Below are 21,842 nucleotides of genomic sequence, written 5' to 3' on the forward strand. Positions count from 1 at the left end.
AATCCATGGGGATAATCCATGGGGGATAATCCATGGGGATAATCCATGGGGATAATCCATGGGGGATAAACCATGGGGATAATCCATGGGGATAATCCATGGGGATAATCCATGGGGATAATCCATGGGGATAATCCATGGGGATAATCCATGGGGATAATCCATGGGGGATAATCCATGGGGGATAATCCATGGGGGATAATCCATGGGGAATGGGGATAATCCATGGGGATAATCCATGGGGATAATCCATGGGGGATAAACCATGGGAACGGGAATTCACCCCGCTCACCTCGTACACGTAGTACTGGGGAGAGAGGGAACAGGGGGGTTATGGGGGATAAAACATGGGGGATAATCCATGGGGATAATCCATGGGGGATAATCCATGGGGATAATCCATGGGGATAATCCATGGGGGATAAACCATGGGGATAATCCATGGGGATAATCCATGGGGATAATCCATGGGGATAATCCATGGGGATAATCCATGGGGATAATCCATGGGGGATAATCCATGGGGGATAATCCATGGGGGATAATCCATGGGGAATGGGGATAATCCATGGGGATAATCCATGGGGATAATCCATGGGGGATAAACCATGGGAACGGGAATTCACCCCGCTCACCTCGTACACGTAGTACTGGGGAGAGAGGGAACAGGGGGGTTATGGGGGATAAAACATGGGGGATAATCCATGGGGATAATCCATGGGGGATAATCCATGGGGGATAATCCATGGGAACGGGAATTCACCCCGCTCACCTCGTACACGTAGTACTGGGGAGAGAGGGAACAGCGCGTTATGGGGGATAAACCATGGGGATAATCCATGGGGATAATCCATGGGGATAATCCATGGGGATAATCCATGGGGATAATCCATGGGGGATAATCCATGGGAACGGGAATTCACCCCGCTCACCTGGTACACGTAGTACTGGGGAGAGAGGGGGAACAGGGGGGTTATGGGGGATAAAACATGGGGATAATCCATGGGGGATAAACCATGGGATACTGGGGATAATCCATGGGATACTGGGAATTCACCCCGCTCACCTCGTACACGTAGTACTGGGGAAACACAGGGAACCATCCATGGGGACTAGGAATCATCCCTGGGAATGGGGAATCATCCATGGAGATTGGGGAATCATCCATGGGATACTGGGGAATATCCATGGGGAACTGGGAATTCACCCCGCTCACCTCGTACATGTAGTACTGGGGAAACAGGGAAATATCCATGGGGAACTGGGAATAATCCATAGGATACTGGGGAATAATCCACAGGGAACGGGGAATCCATGGGAAAAGGGAAATCCATGGAATGTGGGACTGGGAAAAGGGCAATCCATGGAATGTGGGACTGGGAAACGGGCAATCCCTGGAATGTGGGACTGGGAAAAGGGAAATCCATGGAATGTGGGAGTGGGAAAAGGGAAATCCATGGGGAAAAGGGAAATCCCTGGAATGTGGCTCTGGGAACAGGGCAATCCCTGGAATGTGGGACTGGGAAAAGGGAAATCCATGGGGAAAAAGGCAATCCATGGAATGTGGGACTGGGAAAAGGGAAATCCCTGGAATGTGGGACTGGGAAAAGGGAAATCCCTGGGGAAAAGGGAAATCCATGGAATGTGGGACTGGGAAAAGGGAAATCCATGGGGTAAAGGGAAATCCCTGGAATGTGGGCCTGGGAAAAGGGAAATCCATGGGAAAAAGGGCAATCCATGGAATGTGGGACTGGGAAAAGGGAAATCCATGGGAAAAAGGGAAATCCATGGAATGTGGGACTGGGAAAAGGGAAATCCATGGAATGTGGGACTGGGAAAAGGGAAATCCATGGGAAAAAGGGAAATCCATGGAATGTGGGACTGGGAAAAGGAAATCCATGGGGAAAAGGGCAATCCATGGAATGTGGGACTGGGAAAAGGGCGATCCATGGAATGTGGGACTGGGAAAAGGGAAATCCATGGGGAAAAGGGAAATCCCTGGAATGTGGGCCTGGGAAAAGGGAAATCCATGGGAAAAAGGGAAATCCATGGAATGTGGGCCTGGGAAAAGGGAAATCCATGGGAAAAAGGGAAATCCATGGAATGTGGGACAGGGAAAAGGAAATCCATGAGGAAAAGGGCAATCCATGGAATGTGGGACTGGGAAAAGGGAAATCCCTGGGGAAAAGGGAAATCCATGGAATGTGGGCCTGGGAAAAGGGAAATCCATGGAGTATGGGTCTGGGAAAAGGGCAATCCATGGAATGTGGGACTGGGAAAAGGGAAATCCCTGGGGAAAAGGGAAATCCCTGGAATGTGGCTCTGGGAACAGGGCAATCCCTGGAATGTGGGACTGGGAAAAGGACAATCCCTGGAATGTGGGACTGGGAAAAGGAAAATCCATGGGGAAAAGGGCAATCCATGGAATATGGGTCTGGGAAAAGGGCAATCCATGGAATATGGGTCTGGGAAAAGGGCAATCCCTGGAATGTGGGGCTGGGAACAGGGCAATCCAAGGCCAAGGACAATCCCGGTACCTGGCTGCTCCCGCTGGACACGTGGCAGTCGTAGCCGGGCGAGGGGCAGGTGCAGCTGCTGGGGGAGCTCTCAGGGATGGCTCGGACCTTGCCCTGCAGCAAAAACACATCCCAAGGGTGGAAATCCATGGAATCCTTCCCAAAAATCCATCCCAAACTTGGAAATCCATGGAATCCTTCCCAAAAATCCATCCCAAGAGTGGAAATCCATGGAATCCTTCCCAAAAATCCATCCCAAGGGTGGAAATCCATGGAATCCTTCCCAAAAATCCATCCCAAGAGTGGAAATCCATGGAATCCTTCCCAAAAATCCATCCCAAGAGTGGAAATCCATGGAATCCTTCCCAAAAATCCATCCCAAGGATGGAAATCCATGGAATCCTTCCCAAAAATCCATCCCAAACTTGGAAATCCATGGAATCCTTCCCAAAAATCCATCCCAAGAGTGGAAATCCATGGAATCCTTCCCAAAAATCCATCCCAAGGGTGGAAATCCATGGAATCCTTCCCAAAAATCCATCCCAAGGATGGAAATCCATGGAATCCTTCCCAAAAATCCATCCCAAGAGTGGAAATCCATGGAATCCTTCCCAAAAATCCATCCCAAGGATGGAAATCCATGGAATCCTTCCCAAAAATCCATCCCAAGGGTGGAAATCCATGGAATCCTTCCCAAAAATCCATCCCAAACTTGGAAATCCATGGAATCCTTCCCAAAAATCCATCCCAAGAGTGGAAATCCATGGAATCCTTCCCAAAAATCCATCCCAAGAGTGGAAATCCAAGGAATCCTTCCCAAAAATCCATCCCAAGAGTGGAAATCCAAGGAATCCTTCCCAAAAATCCATCCCAAGAGTGGAAATCCATGGAATCCTTCCCAAAAATCCATCCCAAGGATGGAAATCCATGGAAGCCTTCCCAAAAATCCATCCCAAGGGTGGAAATCCATGGAATCCTTCCCAAAAATCCATCCCAAGAGTGGAAATCCATGGAATCCTTCCCAAAAATCCATCCCAAGAGTGGAAATCCATGGAATCCTTCCCAAAAATCCATCCCAAGGGTGGAAATCCATGGAATCCTTCCCAAAAATCCATCCCAAGAGTGGAAATCCATGGAATCCTTCCCAAAAATCCATCCCAAGGATGGAAATCCATGGAATCCTTCCCAAAAATCCATCCCAAGGGTGGAAATCCATGGAATCCTTCCCAAAAATCCATCCCAAGGATGGAAATCCATGGAATCCTTCCCAAAAATCCATCCCAAGGATGGAAATCCATGGAATCCTTCCCAAAAATCCATCCCAAACTTGGAAATCCATGGAATCCTTCCCAAAAATCCATCCCAAGAGTGGAAATCCATGGAATCCTTCCCAAAAATCCATCCCAAGAGTGGAAATCCATGGAATCCTTCCCAAAAATCCATCCCAAGAGTGGAAATCCATGGAATCCTTCCCAAAAATCCATCCCAAGGATGGAAATCCATGGAATCCTTCCCAAAAATCCATCCCAAGAGTGGAAATCCATGGAATCCTTCCCAAAAATCCATCCCAAGGATGGAAATCCATGGAATCCTTCCCAAAAATCCATTCCAAGAGTGGAAATCCATGGAATCCTTCCCAAAAATCCATCCCAAGGATGGAAATCCATGGAATCCTTCCCAAAAAATCCATCCCAAGGGTGGAAATCCATGGAATCCTTCCCAAAAATCCATCCCAAACTTGGAAATCCATGGAATCCTTCCCAAAAATCCATCCCAAGGATGGAAATCCATGGAATCCTTCCCAAAAATCCATCCCAAGAGTGGAAATCCGTGGAATCCTTCCCAAAAATCCATCCCAAGAGTGGAAATCCATGGAATCCTTCCCAAAAATCCATCCCAAGGATGGAAATCCATGGAATCCTTCCCAAAAATCCATCCCAAGGATGGAAATCCATGGAATCCTTCCCAAAAATCCATCCCAAGGATGGAAATCCATGGAATCCTTCCCAAAAATCCATCCCAAGGATGGAAATCCATGGAAGCCTTCCCAAAAATCCATCCCAAGGGTGGAAATCCATGGAATCCTTCCCAAAAATCCATCCCAAGAGTGGAAATCCATGGAATCCTCCCCAAAAAATCCATCCCAAGGATGGAAATCCATGGAATCCTTCCCAAAAATCCATCCCAAGTGTGGAAATCCATGGAATCCTTCCCAAAAATCCATCCCAAGGGTGGAAATCCATGGAATCCTTCCCAAAAATCCATCCCAAGGATGGAAATCCATGGAATCCTTCCCAAAAATCCATCCCAAACTTGGAAATCCATGGAATCCTTCCCAAAAATCCATCCCAAGGATGGAAATCCATGGAATCCTTCCCAAAAAATCCATCCCAAGGATGGAAATCCATGGAATCCTTCCCAAAAATCCATCCCAAGAGTGGAAATCCATGGAATCCTTCCCAAAAATCCATCCCAAGGATGGAAATCCATGGAATCCTTCCCAAAAATCCATCCCAAACTTGGAAATCCATGGAATCCTTCCCAAAAATCCATCCCAAGAGTGGAAATCCATGGAATCCTTCCCAAAAATCCATCCCAAGGATGGAAATCCATGGAATCCTTCCCAAAAATCCATCCCAAGGATGGAAATCCAAGGAATAGTCCCAGGGATGTTTTGTTCCCCATGTTGGAAGAGCAGGGTGAGGGAGGTGTGGTTGTGGGGTTCCAAAAATTCAGGTGGGTTTGGGGTGGGAAGAGCCAGGGGCAGGAGTGGGGTTTGGAATCAGCTCCAGGCAGGAGGAATGGGGGAAAAAAAAATAAAACTACCAAAATTCCTGAGAATCCAAGGAAAAATTGGAGGTTGATTTTCCGTCCCACCAGAATTGTGGGCAGCAAAATCAAATTTCTTTCTTCAAAAAGAAATTTCCACACCCAGGAGTTTGGGTTTGGAATCAGCTCCAGAGATCAGAAGGGGGGAAAAAAATCCTCCAACTTCCCAAAACTCCTAAAAATCCAAGGAAAAATTGGAGCCTGGAGTTTGATTTTCCATCCCATGAAAATTATGGGCAGCAAAATCTCAAAGTTCAAATTTCACAGAGAAATTTCCAATGGGAAGAGTTTGGGATTGGAGTCAGCTCCAGACAGCAGGAAGGGGGAAAACCCTCAAAATTCCCAAAATTCCAAGGAAAATTTGGAGTCTGATTTTCCATCCCACCAAAATTATGGGCAGCATTAAAAAAAAAAAAAAGAGAAAAAGAGAAATAAAAAGAGGAATTTCCAGTGTGAAGAGTTTGGGTTTGGAATCAGCTCCAAACAGCAGGAAGGGGAAAAAACCCTCAAAATTCCCAAAATTCCAAGGAAAATTTGGAGTCTAATTTTCCATCCCACCAAAATTATGGGCAGCAAAATCTCAAAAGTTCAAATTTCAAAGAGAAATTTCCAATGTCAGACTTAGGGATTGGAGTCAGCTCCAGACAGCAGGAAGGGGAAAAAAACCCTCAAAATTCCCAAAATTCCTGAAATTCCAAGGAAAAAAAATGGATTCTGGAGTTTGATTTCTAGGCAATTAAAAATGTGGGTTTTACCTTGATGAGTTTGCAGATGACAATAAATCCTGATTTTCCCTGGTGCCAAGGGCTGGGATGGAGGCAGTCGGAATATTTGGAAATATAAACCCCTGGAAAATAAAAAAAAAGGGAATTATTTGTCAGCAGGGAAAGATATTCCCAAAAAACTCTGTAAAGAAAAAGGGGGGAATTCTGGAATATTCCCAAAAAATCAGTTATGGGGTGATAAAGGGTGTTAATGTTCCCAGAAAATGAGAAATATTCCAAGAAAAATAAGAAATATTCCAAGAAAAATAAGAAATATTGCCAGGAAATGAGAAACATGAGCAGGAAATGAGGAATATTCCAAGAAAAATTATAAATATTGCTAGAAAAGCAGATCTTGGGTAACAAAAGCAGTTCCTATTCCCAGAAAATGAAGAGCTGAAGGAATGCTGCCATTCCCTGGGAAAAATCCCACCCTCGCCTGGCAGAAGGATCAGAAAAAAGGGAATTTTCCAGGGGTTTTTGCAGAAAAACCCAGGAATTTTGACCTTTTGCCTTGGCTTTGGAAGGAGTTTATTCCCAAAATGGGAATTTGGAAAGAGTTTCACTCCCAGAGTGGGGATTTGGAAGGAGTTTTAATCCCAAAATTGGAATTTGGAAGGAGTTTGGAAGGAGTTTATTCCCTAAATGGGAATTTGGAAGGAGTCTATTCCCAGAATGGGGATTTTTTAGAAGGAGTTTCATTCCCAAAGTGGGAATTTGGAAGATATTTTATTCCCAAAATGGAAATTTGGAAAGAATTTGGAAGGAGTTTCATTCCCAGAGTGGGGATTTAGAAGTGATGTGAAGGAATTTCATTCCCACAGTGGCAATTTAAAGGAGTTCCATTCCCAGAGTGGGAATTTGGAAGGAATTTTGTAGGAATTTTATTCCCAGAGTGGGAATTTAAAGCAGTTTCATTCCCAAAATGGGAATTTGGAAGTGATTTTATTCTCAGAGTGGGAATTTGAAGGAATTCCATTGCCAGAATGGGAATTTGTAAGGAATTTGTAAGGAATTTGAAGGAGTTCCATTCCCAAAGTGGGGATTTTGAAGGAATTTGGAAAGAGTTTCATTCTCAGCATGGGAATTTGAAGGAATTTGGAAGGAATTCCATTCCCAGAGTGGGAATTTGGAAGGAATTTATTCATAAAATGGGAATTTGGAAGAAGTTTTTGAAGAAGTTTTATTCCCAAAACGGGAATTTGGAAGGAATTTGGAAGGAGTTTCATTCCCAGAGTGGGAATCTGAAGGAATTTGGAAGGAATTCCATTCCCAGAGTGGGGATTTGAAGGAATTCCAACCCCAGAGTGGGGATTTGAAGGAATTCCATTCCCAGAGTGGGGATCAGAAGGAATTCCAGTCCCAGAGTGGGGATCTGAAGGAATTCCAACCCCAGAGTGGGGATTTGAAGGAATTCCATTCCCAGAGTGGGGATCAGAAGGAATTCCAGTCCCAGAGTGGGGATCTGAAGGAATTCCAGCCCCAGAGTGGGGATCTGAAGGAATTCCATTCCCAAAGTGGGGATCTGAAGGAATTCCAGCCCCAGAGTGGGGATGATCTGAAGGAATTCCAGTCCCAAAGTGGGGATGTGAAGGAATTCCAGCCCCAGAGTGGGGATCTGAAGGAATTCCATTCCCAAAGTGGGGATCTGAAGGAATTCCAGCCCCAGAGTGGGAATCTGAAGGAATTCCAGCCCCAGAGTGGGGATCTGAAGGAATTCCATTCCCAAAGTGGGAATCTGAAGGAATTCCAGCCCCAGAGTGGGGATCTGAAGGAATTCCAGCCCCAGAGTGGGGATCTGAAGGAATTCCAGCCCCAGAGTGGGGATGATCTGAAGGAATTCCATTCCCAGAGTGGGGATCTGAAGGAATTCCAGCCCCAGAGTGGGGATCTGAAGGAATTCCAGCCCCAGAGTGGGGATCTGAAGGAATTCCATTCCCAGAGTGGGGATCTGAAGGAATTCCAGTCCCAGAGTGGGGATCTGAAGGAATTCCAGCCCCAAAGTGGGGATCTGAAGGAATTCCATTCCCAGAGTGGGGATCTGAAGGAATTCCAGCCCCAGAGTGGGGATCTGAAGGAATTCCAGTCCCAGAGTGGGGATCTGAAGGAATTCGAGTGCCAGAGTGGGGATCTGAAGGAATTCCAACCCCAGAGTGGGGATCTGAAGGAATTCCAGTCCCAGAGTGGGGATCTGAAGGAATTCCAACCCCAGAGTGGGGATTGGAAGGAATTTGAAGGAATTCCATTCCCAAAGTGGGGATTTGAAGGAATTCCAACCCCAGAGTGGGGATTAGAAGGAATTGGAAGGAATTCCAACCCCAGAGTGGGGATTAGAAGGAATTTGAAGGAATTCCATTCCCAAAGTGGGGATCTGAAGGAATTCCAACCCCAGAGTGGGGATTAGAAGGAATTTGAAGGAATTCCATTCCCAAAGTGGGGATCTGAAGGAATTCCAACCCCAGAGTGGGGATGATCTGAAGGAATTCCATTCCCAAAGTGGGGATCTGAAGGAATTCCAGCCCCAGAGTGGGGATCCCCTCCCCAGCAGGACCTCACCTTTGGCAGGGTCCCCCAGGCTGCAGCTGCTGCTGCTGTTGACGCGCAGCCCGCGCTCACACACCCGCTGGGCCTGCGAGGGAACAGCAAAATCCCTCTTTTCCATCTTTTTCTTCCAGGATTTACTTCCAGGAAATGAGAGACATTCCCAGGAAATCAGTTACTGGGTGTTAATATTCCCAGAAAATCAGAAATACTCCCAGGAAATCAGAAATTCCAAGTAATTCCGAATAATTCTGTATAATTCCACGGGCAACAAGGAAAATTCCTTTTTTTCCAATCAGATCCATACCTAAAGTCCCTCAGGAGCCAAATAATTCCCAAGAATCCCAAATAATCCCAAAGCATTAAAAATAATTCCAAAGAATTACAAAGAATCACAAGGAACTAAAAAAAAAAAATCCCAAGAACTGCAGTGGCAAAGGAAAATTCCTTTTTCTCCAATCAAATCCATCCCCAAAACCCTCCAGGAGCCAAAGAATTCCAAATATTTCCAAATAATTGCAAATAATCGAAAAGGATCCCAAAGAATTCCAAAGAATCCCCAAAAAATTCCATTTAATTCCGGTGGCACCAAGGAAAATTCCTTTTTCTCCAATCAAATCCATCCCTAAAACACCCCAGGTGCCAAAGAATCCCAAAGAACCCCAAATAATTCCAAATGATTTCAATAAGGATTCCAATAAGAATTCCAAATAATTCCAAATAATCCCCAAAATTCCTAAAGAATCCCAGAGGAACCAAGGAAAATTCCTTTTTCTCCAACCAGATCCATCCCTAAAACCCCTGAGGAGCCAAATAAATAATGCCAAGTAATTGCAAATAATCCCAAATAATCCCAAATACTTCCAAATAATCCCAAATAATCCTAAAGAATCCCAGAGGCACCAAGGCAAATCCCCTTTTCCCCCTGAGAGCCACCCCAAACGCCCCAGGAGCCAAATAAATAATCCCAAATAACTGTAAATAATCCCAAAGAATCCCAAATAATCCCAAAGAATTCCAAATAATCCTAGAGAATCCCAGAGGCAGCAAGGCAAATCCCCTTTTCCCCCATCAGAGCCATCCCTAAAACCCCCCAGGAGCCAAATAAATAATCCCAAATAACTGTAAATAATCCCAAAGAATCCCAACAAATCCCACTGGCACCAAGGCAAATCCCCTTTTCCCCCCTGAGAGCCACCCCAACCCCCCCCCCAGGAGCCAAATAAATAATCCCAAAGAAACCCAAATAATTCCAAATAATTTCTAATAATTCCAATAAGAATTCCCATAAGAATTCCCATAAGAATTCCAATAAGAATTCCAATAAGAATTCCAATAAGAATTCCAATAAGAATTCCAATAAGAATTCCAATAAGAATTTCAATAAGAATTCCAAAAATCCCAAACAAATCCCCGAGGCACCAAGGCAAATCCCCTTTTCCCCCCTCAGAGCCACCCCAAACCCCCAGGAGCCAAATAAATAATCCCAAATAACTGTAAATAATCCCAAATAACTGTAAATAATCCCAAAGAATCCCAAAGAATCCCAAAGAATCCCAACAAATCCCAGAGGCACCAAGGCAAATTCCCTTTTCCCCCTGAGAGCCACCCCAACCCCCCAGGAGCCAAATAAATAATCCCAAATAACTGTAAATAATCCCAAATAATCCCAACAAATCCCACTGGCACCAAGGCAAATCCCCTTTTCCCCCCTGAGAGCCACCCCAACCCCCCAGGAGCCAAATAAATAATCCCAAAGAAACCCAAATAATTCCAAATAATTTCTAATAATTCCAATAAGAATTCCCATAAGAATTCCAATAAGAATTTCAATAAGAATTCCAAAAATCCCCAAAGAATCCCAGAGGAACCAAGGAAAATTCCCTTTTCCCCCATCAGAGCCATCCCTAAAACCCCCCAGGAGCCAAATAAATAATCCCAAATAACTGTAAATAATCCCAAATAATCCCAACAAATCCCACTGGCACCAAGGCAAATCCCCTTTTCCCCATCAGAGCCACCCCAAACCCCCAGGAGCCAAATAAATAATCCCAAATAACTGTAAATAATCCCAAATAACTGTAAATAATCCCAAAGAATCCCAAAGAATCCCAACAAATCCCAGAGGCACCAAGGCAAATCCCCTTTTCCCCCTGAGAGCCACCCCAAACCCTTGAGGAGCCAAACAAATAATCCCAAATAACTGCAAATAATCCCAAATAACTGTAAATAATCCCAAATAATCCCAAAGAATCCCAACAAATCCCACCGGCACCAAGGCAAATCCCCTTTTCCCCCCTCAGAGCCACCCCAACCCCCCAGGAACCAAATAAATAATCCCAAATAATTGCAAATAATTGCAAATAATCCCAAATATTTCCAAATAATCCCAAATAATCCTAAATAATCCCACCTGCAGCAAGGCAAATCCCCTTTCCCCCTCAGAGTCACCCCCCAAACCCCCGGAGCTGCTCCCGAGCCCTTCCCAGCAGGATCCCCGGGTGTGAGGGGACACGGGGCAGGGATGTGACCCCAAACCCCGGAGCTGCTCCCGAGCCCTTCCCAGCAGGATCCCGCGGGTGTGAGGGGACACGAGGCAGGGATGTGACCCCAAACCCCGGAGCTGCTCCCGAGCCCTTCCCAGCAGGATCCCCGGGTGTGAGGGGACACGGGGCAGGGATGTGACCCCAAACCCCCGGAGCTGCTCACAAGCCTCTCCCAGCAGGATCCCCGGGCAGATCCCGCGGGTGTGAGGGGACACGGGGCAGGGATGTGACCCCAAACCCCCGGAGCTGCTCCCGAGCCCTTCCCAGCAGGATCCCCGGGTGTGAGGGGACACAAGGCAGGGATGTGACCCCAAACCCCGGAGCTGCTCCCGAGCCCTTCCCAGCAGGATCCCGCGGGTGTGAGGGGACACGAGGCAGGGATGTGACCCCAAACCCCCGGAGCTGCTCCCGAGCCCTTCCCAGCAGGATCCCCGGGCAGATCCCATGGGTGTGAGGGGACACGAGGCAGGGATGTGACCCCAAACCCCGGAGCTGCTCCCGAGCCCTTCCCAGCAGGATCCCCGGGTGTGAGGGGACACGGGGCAGGGATGTGACCCCAAACCCCGGAGCTGCTCCCGAGCCCTTCCCAGCAGGATCCCCGGGCAGACCCCGTGGCTGTGAGGGGACACGGGGCAGGGCGTGACCCCAAACCCCACAGAAATCCCCCCCAGGTCACCTCCTCCTCCTGCTCGAAGGGCAGGAACGCAAAGGTCTCCTGCAGCTCCTCCTGGCTGTACCCTGCAGCGGCCTTGGCGCGGGCAAACGCCTGCAGCTGGAAAAAAAATCCAAATATTTTGGTCTCAGGTGGTGCTGATCCCAGAAAAAAATGATTTTTCCCAATTTTTTTTTTGAAGGATTAGGGGGAAAATGGAATGTGGTGCAGCACAGCTGGGAAAACAGCTGGATGTGGTTTAATTGCTGAGACTTAAAATGAAAAATAAATAATGAGGTGTGAGGAAAATGAAATACAGTAGTGACAGGAAAAATCAGCAGTGGGAATGGGGTGAGGGGATTTCGGAATGGGAATGAAGGGATTGGAAAAGGGGGAATGTGGGATTTGAAAAGGGGGAATGAAGGGATTGGAAAAGTGGGAATGTGGGGGTTTGAAAAGTGGGAAATAAGGGACTGGAAAAATGGGAAATAAGGGATTTGAAAAGTGGGAATGTGGGGATTTGAGAAAGGGGGATTGTGGGGATTTGGAAAGTGGGAATGAAGGGATTGGAAAAGTGGGAATGAAGGGATTTAAAACTGGGAATGGGATGAAGGGATTTGGAAATGGGAATGAAAGGATTGGAAAAGGGGGAATGTGGGGATTTGAAAAGTGGGAATGAAGGGATTGGAAAAGTGGGAATGAAAGGATTTAAAACTGGGAATGGGATGAAGAGATGCGAAAATGGGAATGTGGGATTTGAAAAGTGGGAATGGGATAAAGGGATTTGAAAAGTGGGATTTGGAAAGTGGGATAAAGGGATTTGGAAATGAGAATGAAAGGATTGGAAAAGTGGGAATGTGGGATTTGAAAAAGTGGGAATGAAGAGATTTAAAACTGGGAATGGGATGAAGGGATTTGGAAATGGGAATGTGGGATTTGGAAAGTGGGAATGGGATAAAGGGATTTGGAAAGTGGGAATGAAGGGACTTTGAAAGTGGGAATGTGGGAACGCAGGGATTTTGAAAATGGGAATGTGAGGACACAGGGATTTGAAAAGTGGGAATGAAGGGATTTTAAAAATGGGAATAAAAGGATTTTGAAAGTGGGAATGTGGGGATTTTAGAAGTGGGAATTAAGAATTTTAGAAGTGGGAATTAAGAATTTTAGAAGTGGGAATGTGGGGATGAAGGGATTTTGGAAATGGGAATGACAGGATTTGAAAAGCAGGAATGGGGTGAAGGGATTTTGAAAGTGAGAATGTGGGGATGGAGGGCTTTGAAAAGTGGGAATGTGGAGATTTGAAAAGTGGGAATGAAGGGATTTCAAAAGTGGGAATGAAAGGATTTCAAAAGTGGGAATGAAGGGATTTCAAAAGTGGGAATGAAGGGATTTCAAAAGTGGGAATGAAGGGATTTTTCAAAGTTCATATAGCTGGAAAAAATAAAGTTAAAAAGAAAAGAAAAGTGGAGACAGAGACATCCCAAAAATCTGCCTTGAGGTCACTCCAACAGAAAGCAACCCATGGAAGGGAATTCTCCCAATTCCAAAGGAATTCTGGAATTCCCAAGGCTCCGGGAATTCTGAGCACCACTGGCTGCATGGATTGTGGGAATGGAAGTGCAAGGAAGGGGGAAAAACGTTGGGAATTTCGAGAGGGAGATGAAACAGAGCTGGCATTCCCAGCATTCCCAGAAAATCCCGTTTTTCCTGGGATTCCTCACCTCACTCAGGAAAAACTCGTTTTCCACCAGGATGGCTCTGCTGTACTGGAAACCCTGCTGGGAGCTGGAGTGCAGCGAGGAGCTCTGCAGCACGGCCACGGCCCGCTGCAGCAGGGAGCCCTGCTCCTCGGGATCCGGGGAAAATCCTGGAAAACAGGGAATATCCCAGTCAGGAATTGTCAGATTGGCTCCTCGGGATCCTGGGAAAACCCTGGAAAACAGGGAATATCCCGGTCAGGAATGGCTGCAGCAGGGAGCCCTGCTCCTCGGGATCCGGGGAAAATCCTGGAAAACAGGGAATATCCCGGTCAGGAATGGCTGCAGCAGGGAGCCCTGCTCCTCGGGATCCGGGGAAAATCCTGGAAAACAGGGAATATCCCGGTCAGGAATGGCTGCAGCAGGGAGCCCTGCTCCTCGGGATCCGGGGAAAATCCTGGAAAACAGGGAATATCCCGGTCAGGAATGGCTGCAGCAGGGAGCCCTGCTCCTCGGGATCCGGGGGAAATCCTGGAAAACAGGGAATATCCCGGTCAGGAATGGCTGCAGCAGGGAGCCCTGCTCCTCGGGATCCGGGGGAAATCCTGGAAAACAGGGAATATCCCGGTCAGGAATGGCTGCAGCAGGGAGCCCTGCTCCTCGGGATCCGGGGGAAATCCTGGAAAACAGGGAATATCCCAGTCAGGAATTGTCAGATTGGCTCCTCGGGATCCTGGGAAAACCCTGGAAAACAGGGAATATCCCAGTCAGGAATGGCTGCAGCAGGGAGCCCTGCTCCTCGGGATCCGGGGGGAATCCTGGAAAACAGGGAATATCCCGGTCAGGAATGGCTGCAGCAGGGAGCCCTGCTCCTCGGGATCCGGGGGAAATCCTGGAAAACAGGGAATATCCCGGTCAGGAATGGCTGCAGCAGGGAGCCCTGCTCCTCGGGATCCGGGGGAAATCCTGGAAAACAGGGAATATCCCGGTCAGGAATGGCTGCAGCAGGGAGCTCTGCTCCTCGGGATCCGGGGGAAATCCTGGAAAACAGGGAATATCCCGGTCAGGAATGGCTGCAGCAGGGAGCCCTGCTCCTCGGGATCCGGGGGGAATCCTGGAAAACAGGGAATATCCCGGTCAGGAATGGCTGCAGCAGGGAGCCCTGCTCCTCGGGATCCGGGGAAAACCCTGGAAAACAGGGAATATCCCGGTCAGGAATGGCTGCAGCAGGGAGCCCTGCTCCTCGGGATCCGGGGGGAATCCTGGAAAACAGGGAATATCCCGGTCAGGAATGGCTGCAGCAGGGAGCCCTGCTCCTCGGGATCCGGGGAAAACCCTGGAAAACAGGGAATATCCCGGTCAGGAATGGCTGCAGCAGGGAGCCCTGCTCCTCGGGATAATGGGGGAATCCTGGAAAACATTTTTTTCTAAATGCAGCTCCAAAATGAAAATCCAGAAAATGGGGAAATTTTTTTTTAATTAATTAATTAATTAGTTAACGAGAGGAAACGGAGCCCAAGTGGCTGCACCCCTCAATTCCCTCCTGGATTTTGGGAAGATGTATCCCAACCCTAAGGGAAAAAATTCCCAGGGAAAAAAAAAATCCCAAATCCTGGCAAATGCCAGGGCAGGAGCAGAAGGTGAAAGTGAAAGTGGCCACGGCAGAAGGGAAAGTGAAAGTGAGAAACTCGGGAATGGCACCGGGAAACTCGGGAACAGGGAACTTGGGAATGGGAACTTGGGAATGGGAAACTTGGGAATGGCACTGAGGGAATGGGAAACCTGGGAATGGAAAACTTGGGAATGGGAAACTTGGGAATGGGAAACTTGGGAATGGGAAACTTGGGAATGGCACTGGATCCATGGGGGGAAATTTGGGAATGGGAAACTTGGGAATGGCACTGGATCCATGGGGGGAAATTTGGGAATGGGAAACTTGGGAATGGCACTAGATCCATGGGGGGAAACTTGGGAATTGTGCTGGATCCATGGGGAAATGCCAGGAGAAAGAAAAGGAAAAACTTGGGAAGAAGGAGAAGGAAAGAAGGAGAAACTTGGGATTGGCACTCTGGGAAATTGAGAAACTTGGGAATGGCACTGGATCCAGTGGGAAAAATTCAGGAAACAAGAAACTTGGGAATGGCACTGAGGGAAGGAGAAACTTGGGAATGGCACCGGATCCATGGGGCAAACTCCGGGAATGGCACCAGATCACTTGGGAAAAACTCGGGAAACAAGAAACTTGGGAATGGCACTGAGGGAATGAGGAACTTGGGAATGGCACCGGATCCACTGGGAAACTCTGGGAAGGAGAAACTTGGGAATGGCACTGGATCCATGGGCAAACTCCGGGAATGGGATCAGCCAATGGCACAGGGCTGGGAGATCCAGAGGGGATGGATGATCCCTGCCCCGAAATCCTCGGGAATTCCAACTGGCCCTGGGGAATTCCCACCCTTTGAGCCGGGCACTCCTGCAGCTCCCAACATCAGCTCGTTGGAATTCCTTGGAATTCTGTGGATCTGCTGCTCCCTCTCCTGGGCAGGATGGGCGGAGCCAGGGAATCCTTGGGATGGGGAAAGATTTCTGGGATGGAACCCAACATTCCCAGCACTGCCAGGGCCACCACGTCCCCAAGTGCCACATCCACAGGGATTGAAATCCCAACAGGAATGGGGGATCCATCCTGCCCTGACACCTTTTCCACGGGGAAATGTTCCCTAAAACCCAATCCAAATGTTCCCTAAAATCCAATCCAAACCTCCCCTAAAATCCAATCCAAATGTTCCCTAAAATCCAATCCAAATGTTCCCTAAAATCCAATCCAAATGTTCCCTAAAATCCAATCCAAACCAACCCTGGCTCAGGTGGAGGGATCAAAAATGGGACCAGGGAATGCTGAGCTGCTCCAGAGCACGGAATTCCCAGCTGGAATCAGCCCTGGGCACCCCTGGGTGGGATCAGCCTCCCACACCAACCCACTGGGAATGGTTTATCCAGTCCTGCCTTGCTGGAATTCCTGGAGCCAGGGAATCCTTGGGATGGGGAAAGATTTTTGGGATGGGACCCAACATTCCCAGCACTGCCAGGGCCACCACGTCCCCAAGTGCCACATCCACAGGGATTGAAATCCCAACAGGAATGGGGGATCCATCCTGCCCTGACACCTTTTCCATGGGGAAATATTCCCTAAAATCCAACCCAAAGCTCCCCTGGCACAGCTGAGGCCGTGGACTTCCAAAATGCAGGATTTTCCTGTGGCTCATCCCGTTTTCTGGGATCTCTGGATGGCCTCAGCACTCAGCAACTTCCAAGGGAGTTTTCCCAGCCCAGGAGTGCAGAATTCCCCTTTTTTAAAACATTTTTAACCTTAACATTTCAGCAGCATTCACTGCAGGCATTTGGATGCTGCCAAACCCTCAAAATTCCACGATCCAGCAATTTTCCTGGCTTGATCCCAAGGCTGGAATGAGCTGGAATATTTGGAATCAGCAGCAGGATCAGGTCTGGCACCACCACATCCCACTGTGGATTTACACCAAAATTTGGGATCCATCCAGGAGCTTTTCATCCTGCCACAATTCTCCCAAAAACCAGTTTGTGTTCTTCCAGAGATTCCTTGGGATCACCTTTCCCAAATTATTTTGGAGTTTAATTCCAATTTCATCCCAATTTCCTTCTTTCCCTGTGGGAAATCTCCCAGAAAAACCCGAGTCTCCCCCTGGCTGATCCAGAGATTTTTTTTTCCTTTTCCAGCTGAGATCCAGGGATTTTCCTTCTCCAGCTGATCCCACTGCCGGGAGCTGTTTGCTGAGTGGACTGGGAACAACAGGAATTTCAGGAAAAATTGGATATTAGGGAAAATTTCCCCCCTAAAGAGCGTGGGAAGAGGTTGCCCAGGGCACTGGAGGGATTTAAAAGCTGGAAGTGACGCTTGGGGACACCAGTGGTGGCCTTGGCAGGTTTGGGAATGGCTGGGCTGGATCTCTGAGGGCTTTTCCAACTCTGGAATTCCACTTTCCCAGTTCTTCCCCACCCCAGGACACAGGGAATGATTTTAACCCTGGATGTGCTGGTGGCTGAAGCAGCCACGGGATGAAGGATCTGACCTCACCCCAGGAGGGATTTTCCACGTTTTTCCAGGCAGATTTTGGGAATGGGATGAGAACAAAACCTCTGGGACAAACTGGCCTGATGTTTCCCTGTGTCTCCTGGAGATCCTGCCCCAGGATGCTGCAGAGGAGGAATAAAAACCACCCACAAATGCAAAGATTCCACCTTTTCCTCAGGAAATGGAGCTTCCATGGGTTTTCAGGATGCAGCTCCACGTTCCTAAATTAATCCTCCTTGGCCCTAGCCTCAGGAATTACATCCTGCCTTGGGGTGGGATCATTCCTGTTGCTGTTTTGAACTCGGTGAGCCAAGCTGGTTGTTCCTAAGCAAACCCAGCTGCTGGACTGCATTCCCAATTTTTTTTCCCATTTATTTTTTTTTCCCAATCACCCAGGGCTGATTCCAGCTGGGAATTCCACGCTCTGGAGCAGCTCAGCATTCCCTGATCCCATTTTTGATCCTGTTTTTGCTTCCAGCCATTCCAGGGGAGGTTTGGATTGGATTTTAGGGAACATTCCCCCATGGAAAAGGATGTGGAGGCTGCAGGATGTTTTCAGGGCCTGACAGGATTTATTTGGATGGGTTTAGGTGCTGCAGGGAATTCCTGGCATCTTTTCAGGGCACTCTGCAACCTCCAGAGAGAGCTGCACTCAAGCTCTGATTTGATCCCACAGCAAATTCCAAATCCCATTGGATGGGCAGGGAATTTTAGCAGTTTCCTCGTGGGAAGGGAAAGGGATGTTCCTGCATCATGTTTAAAAAAAAAAAAAAAACAAAAAGAAAAAACCCTCTTTGTGTCATCAGAAATTGCAGCAAATCCGGGTGTTTCCAAATTCCCAGCCGGAATTTTGTTCCTTCTGTTCTTTTGTTTGGCTCCAACAAAAGAATTCCAAAGGAAATGTTTCATCCAGGAGGGAAAAGCTGGGAAAACCCAGCCTGGTGGAGAAATGATGGAGCCTCTCTTGCTGCAGCAGCAGATGGAAAAATTAAAGGGAAAAAAACCCAAAAAACCAAAAAAAACCTCCTTGGGAGGTTCAGGCTGGATGAGAAGTTGCAATTTTCCCTCTGGAAAAGGACAGGTCCCCATTCCTGGCTGGACAAAGCCACATCCACCCCACTGTGATAAAAAAAAAAAACTCCTCAGGGCAGGAATCCTCCAGCTAAAATCCTTCCAAGAGCAATTTCGTGGATTTTACAACCTCCCTCCTGCTCCCTTCAGCTGCTGGGGGAATTCAAAAGGTGGTTTTTACACATTAATTGATAAAAATCAGGAGTTTTTGTCCCCAAACTTCAATTTTGTCACCACACCCAGGGCTGTGGCTTCACTCAGGTGACACCTGACTCTCCCCAAGTCACCAGCACAGGAATTTTGGCACTTGGACAACAAAAAAGGAACATTTTCTTTACAAAATCAGCCAGTTCTGTGATTTTCCAGAGCTGAGCAAGCAGCAGTGTTAGGAACAACCTCCCCAAGGCAGAGAAATTCCCTTTGGGAAAAGGGAAAAAATCAAAACAAATCCCTCCAACCAAACTCCCTATGGATCCTCTGGCTGGGGAAATCACACCCTGAAAATTCCCAATAACAACAACCAAAGCCAAGCACTCCAATCCAAAGATTCCCTCAGAATTACTGGGGTCTTGCCATCAAAAAAATATTCCAGATTTGGCAAAAAAATGAATTTATCCCCCCAAAAAACCAACATTTCACTTTCTGGTCTCAAAGGGGTTCTAAGCAAGAGCAAGGAATTGGTGACTTTGGGGAAGAAAATGCCAAAAAACTGAATTTATCCCCTCAAAAAATCAACATTTCACTTTCTGGCCTCAAAGGGGTTCTAAGCAAGAGCAAGGAATTGGTGACTTTGGGGAAGAAAATGCCAAGGTGGGATTTCAAGGAATACTGAGGGTGAAGATCTGGGAGTGGGGAATATTCAAGCTGGCTCTGGTGTTGCCAAAAACGGCAGGTTTAAGAGGAACACGAAAAAGAAATAAAGGAAATTATGCATAAAACCAATTTCAGAGCTACCTCACAGCCTGTGGTGCAAGGCAATGAATTGTAATTAATCACAATCCCTACCAGAGGAGATAAGAGTTTCTGAAATGCTCTGATAATGATTTCTTGGCTGGAAAACAATTTCTGTGAAATCAGACACTTCAGTTACAGCAGAACTTATAGAAAAAAAATTCCTTCTGGAGCAGAGCAGTGATTTCCAGCCCTGTGTTTTATAAAAACCAAAATGAGCTTGGAGCTGCACTAAGAAATATCCATTTCATCAAAGACTTGGGGTAAATCCATTAATTTGATGTTCTGACTTGAGCAGCCCAAAAAAAGCAGAGCACCTCCTGCACCATTCTGGATCATTCTGGATCATCACAGAACACACGTTTTTTATGAAAAAAATTGTGGTTTCCATGGAGCAAGGACTACAATTTACAATTCTTTTAGTGCCATCCAACCTCCTGCTTTTTGCATCTATCCCAGATTATCCTCCCTTCAGCAGACCTAGAGCTGGGCAAGCTCTGCTGCAATCCAAACCTCCGTGGGATAATTTGAGGACAATCTGGGATTAGAATTGTGCAAGACCAGAGCACAAACGTATTTTTCTCCCCTTATAAGGCCAAATTTCAGCCCTGCAGCCCCTCCAGGAGAGGACCAGCACCCACCCACGCTGCCTTTATTCCCAAATCCCACTCCTGGAGGGCACCCACATCGCCACACGTGCGCCCAAAACAGCACCGCGATTCATCCCAGCTGCTCAGGCCTTGGGATCCACCACTTGGAAAAGCCAACGTGTCGCTGGTGAGGCAGAAAATCTCAAAACCATCTGGTTCCTACGTGTCCGAGGCTCGCAGGAGCTCGGGGCCGGGGCCTCGCAGCAGCACCGGGGACGGGAGAGGGGCAAGGGCGGCGTGGCCGCTCCCCGGCTGCCCGGGGAAGGACGGCATGGAGCCGGGAACCCGCTCGCACCCAGGGAAGGGCGGCATGGAGCCGGTAAATCGTCTTTTCCCCGGGGGAAAATGCGATGGAGCGGTAACCCTTTGCTTGCCAGAGAAGGGCGGGATGGAGCCTGTAATCCCCCACAGAGACAGACACATTTCTCCCAGGGCAGGGCGGGATGGAGCCGGGAACCCTTCTCTCTTTAAGGAAGGGCACGATGGAGCCGGGAACCCTTCTCTCTTTAAGGAAGGGCACGATGGAGCCGGGAACCCTTCTCTCCTTAAGGAAGGGCACGATGGAGCCGGGAACCCTTCTCTCTTTAAGGAAGGGCACGATGGAGCCGGGAACCCTTCTCTCTTTAAGGAAGGGCACGATGGAGCCGGGAACCCTTCTCTCCTTAAGGAAGGGCACGATGGAGCCGGTCGCCTTCTCCTCTCGAAAGGAAGAGCGGCATGGAGCCAGCAATTCCCCCCCTCCTAGGGAAGAGCCGAACGAAGCCGCTTGCCTTCCCTTCTCCCAGGGAAGAGCGGTCTGGAGCCGGCCGCCTTTCCCTCCCTCACGGAGGAGCGGCACGGAGCCGGTAACCACCGCCCAAGCCGCAGAGAAGGGCGCGATGCAGCCGCCCGCCCTCACGCCCCGGCCCCGCTTACCCGTGCCCGGCTCGCCGCTCTCCCCGCGCCGCCTCTCGCCCATGGCCGGGCTCGCTCGGAGCCGTCCCTCAGGCCGCCCTCATGGCCGCCCCGCCCGGCGCCCGGTGCGCCGCCGCTCCCGGGCCGGCGGCATGAGGCGGCGCGGGGCGGCCCCCGCCATCCGCCGGCCCCAGGAAGTGGAAGGACGGAGAGGGAGGAGGGAGAGAGAGAGAGAGAGGGAGGGAGGGAAGGAGGGGACGAGGGGCGGGAGCGGCGGGGAAAAAAACAGAAAGTGAAAACTGAACCGGAAAGACAGCGAGGGGCCGCCCGCGGGTTTTCCTCTTCCCGCGGTCACCGGCCTTTGGCTGGCCCTGGCCGGCTTTTCCTCTTCCGTCCCTCGGCGCTGCTCCCTCGTTGTCAGCTCCCGGCTCGGCCATGGATGTTTGCCGTTGGTGGGGATTTTCCCCAGTCTTGCCTTGGTCTCCTCCTCCATCACCTCAGCCCCTCCATGCCTGACTCCAGCTCTTCCCGCTGCCCTTTCCCTCATCCCCTCACGTCATGGGGAGTGTGAAAAATGTGGATTTTGTGATTGGCTTTTCGCAAGTATTAAAATGAATATT

The 21,842-nt window shown here is 48.5% G+C and overlaps 1 protein-coding gene across 3 annotated transcripts in view; it reads right to left on the reverse strand.

Moving 5' to 3' along the window:
- Window positions 1-21,528, reverse strand: part of TASOR2 (transcription activation suppressor family member 2) — a 56,576-nt gene extending 35,048 nt beyond the window's left edge. For all 3 annotated transcript variants that reach the window (XR_010363224.1, XM_064421652.1, XM_064421650.1), the window contains exons 1-6: window positions 21,244-21,528; window positions 13,570-13,715; window positions 11,873-11,968; window positions 8,666-8,738; window positions 6,101-6,192; window positions 2,538-2,630 (exon numbers count right to left, since the gene is read on the reverse strand). Coding sequence is in view for 2 of the 3 variants with exons in the window: in XM_064421652.1 (XP_064277722.1) it covers window positions 2,538-2,630; window positions 6,101-6,192; window positions 8,666-8,738; window positions 11,873-11,968; window positions 13,570-13,715; window positions 21,244-21,286 (543 nt within the window). In the remaining variant the exon portion in view is untranslated. The remainder of the gene's footprint in view (window positions 1-2,537; window positions 2,631-6,100; window positions 6,193-8,665; window positions 8,739-11,872; window positions 11,969-13,569; window positions 13,716-21,243) is intronic.
- Window positions 21,529-21,842: the final 314 nt, after the last annotated feature.

Source organism: Passer domesticus, chromosome 5 (assembly GCF_036417665.1).
Source record: "Passer domesticus isolate bPasDom1 chromosome 5, bPasDom1.hap1, whole genome shotgun sequence".
Lineage (NCBI taxonomy): Eukaryota > Metazoa > Chordata > Aves > Passeriformes > Passeridae > Passer > Passer domesticus.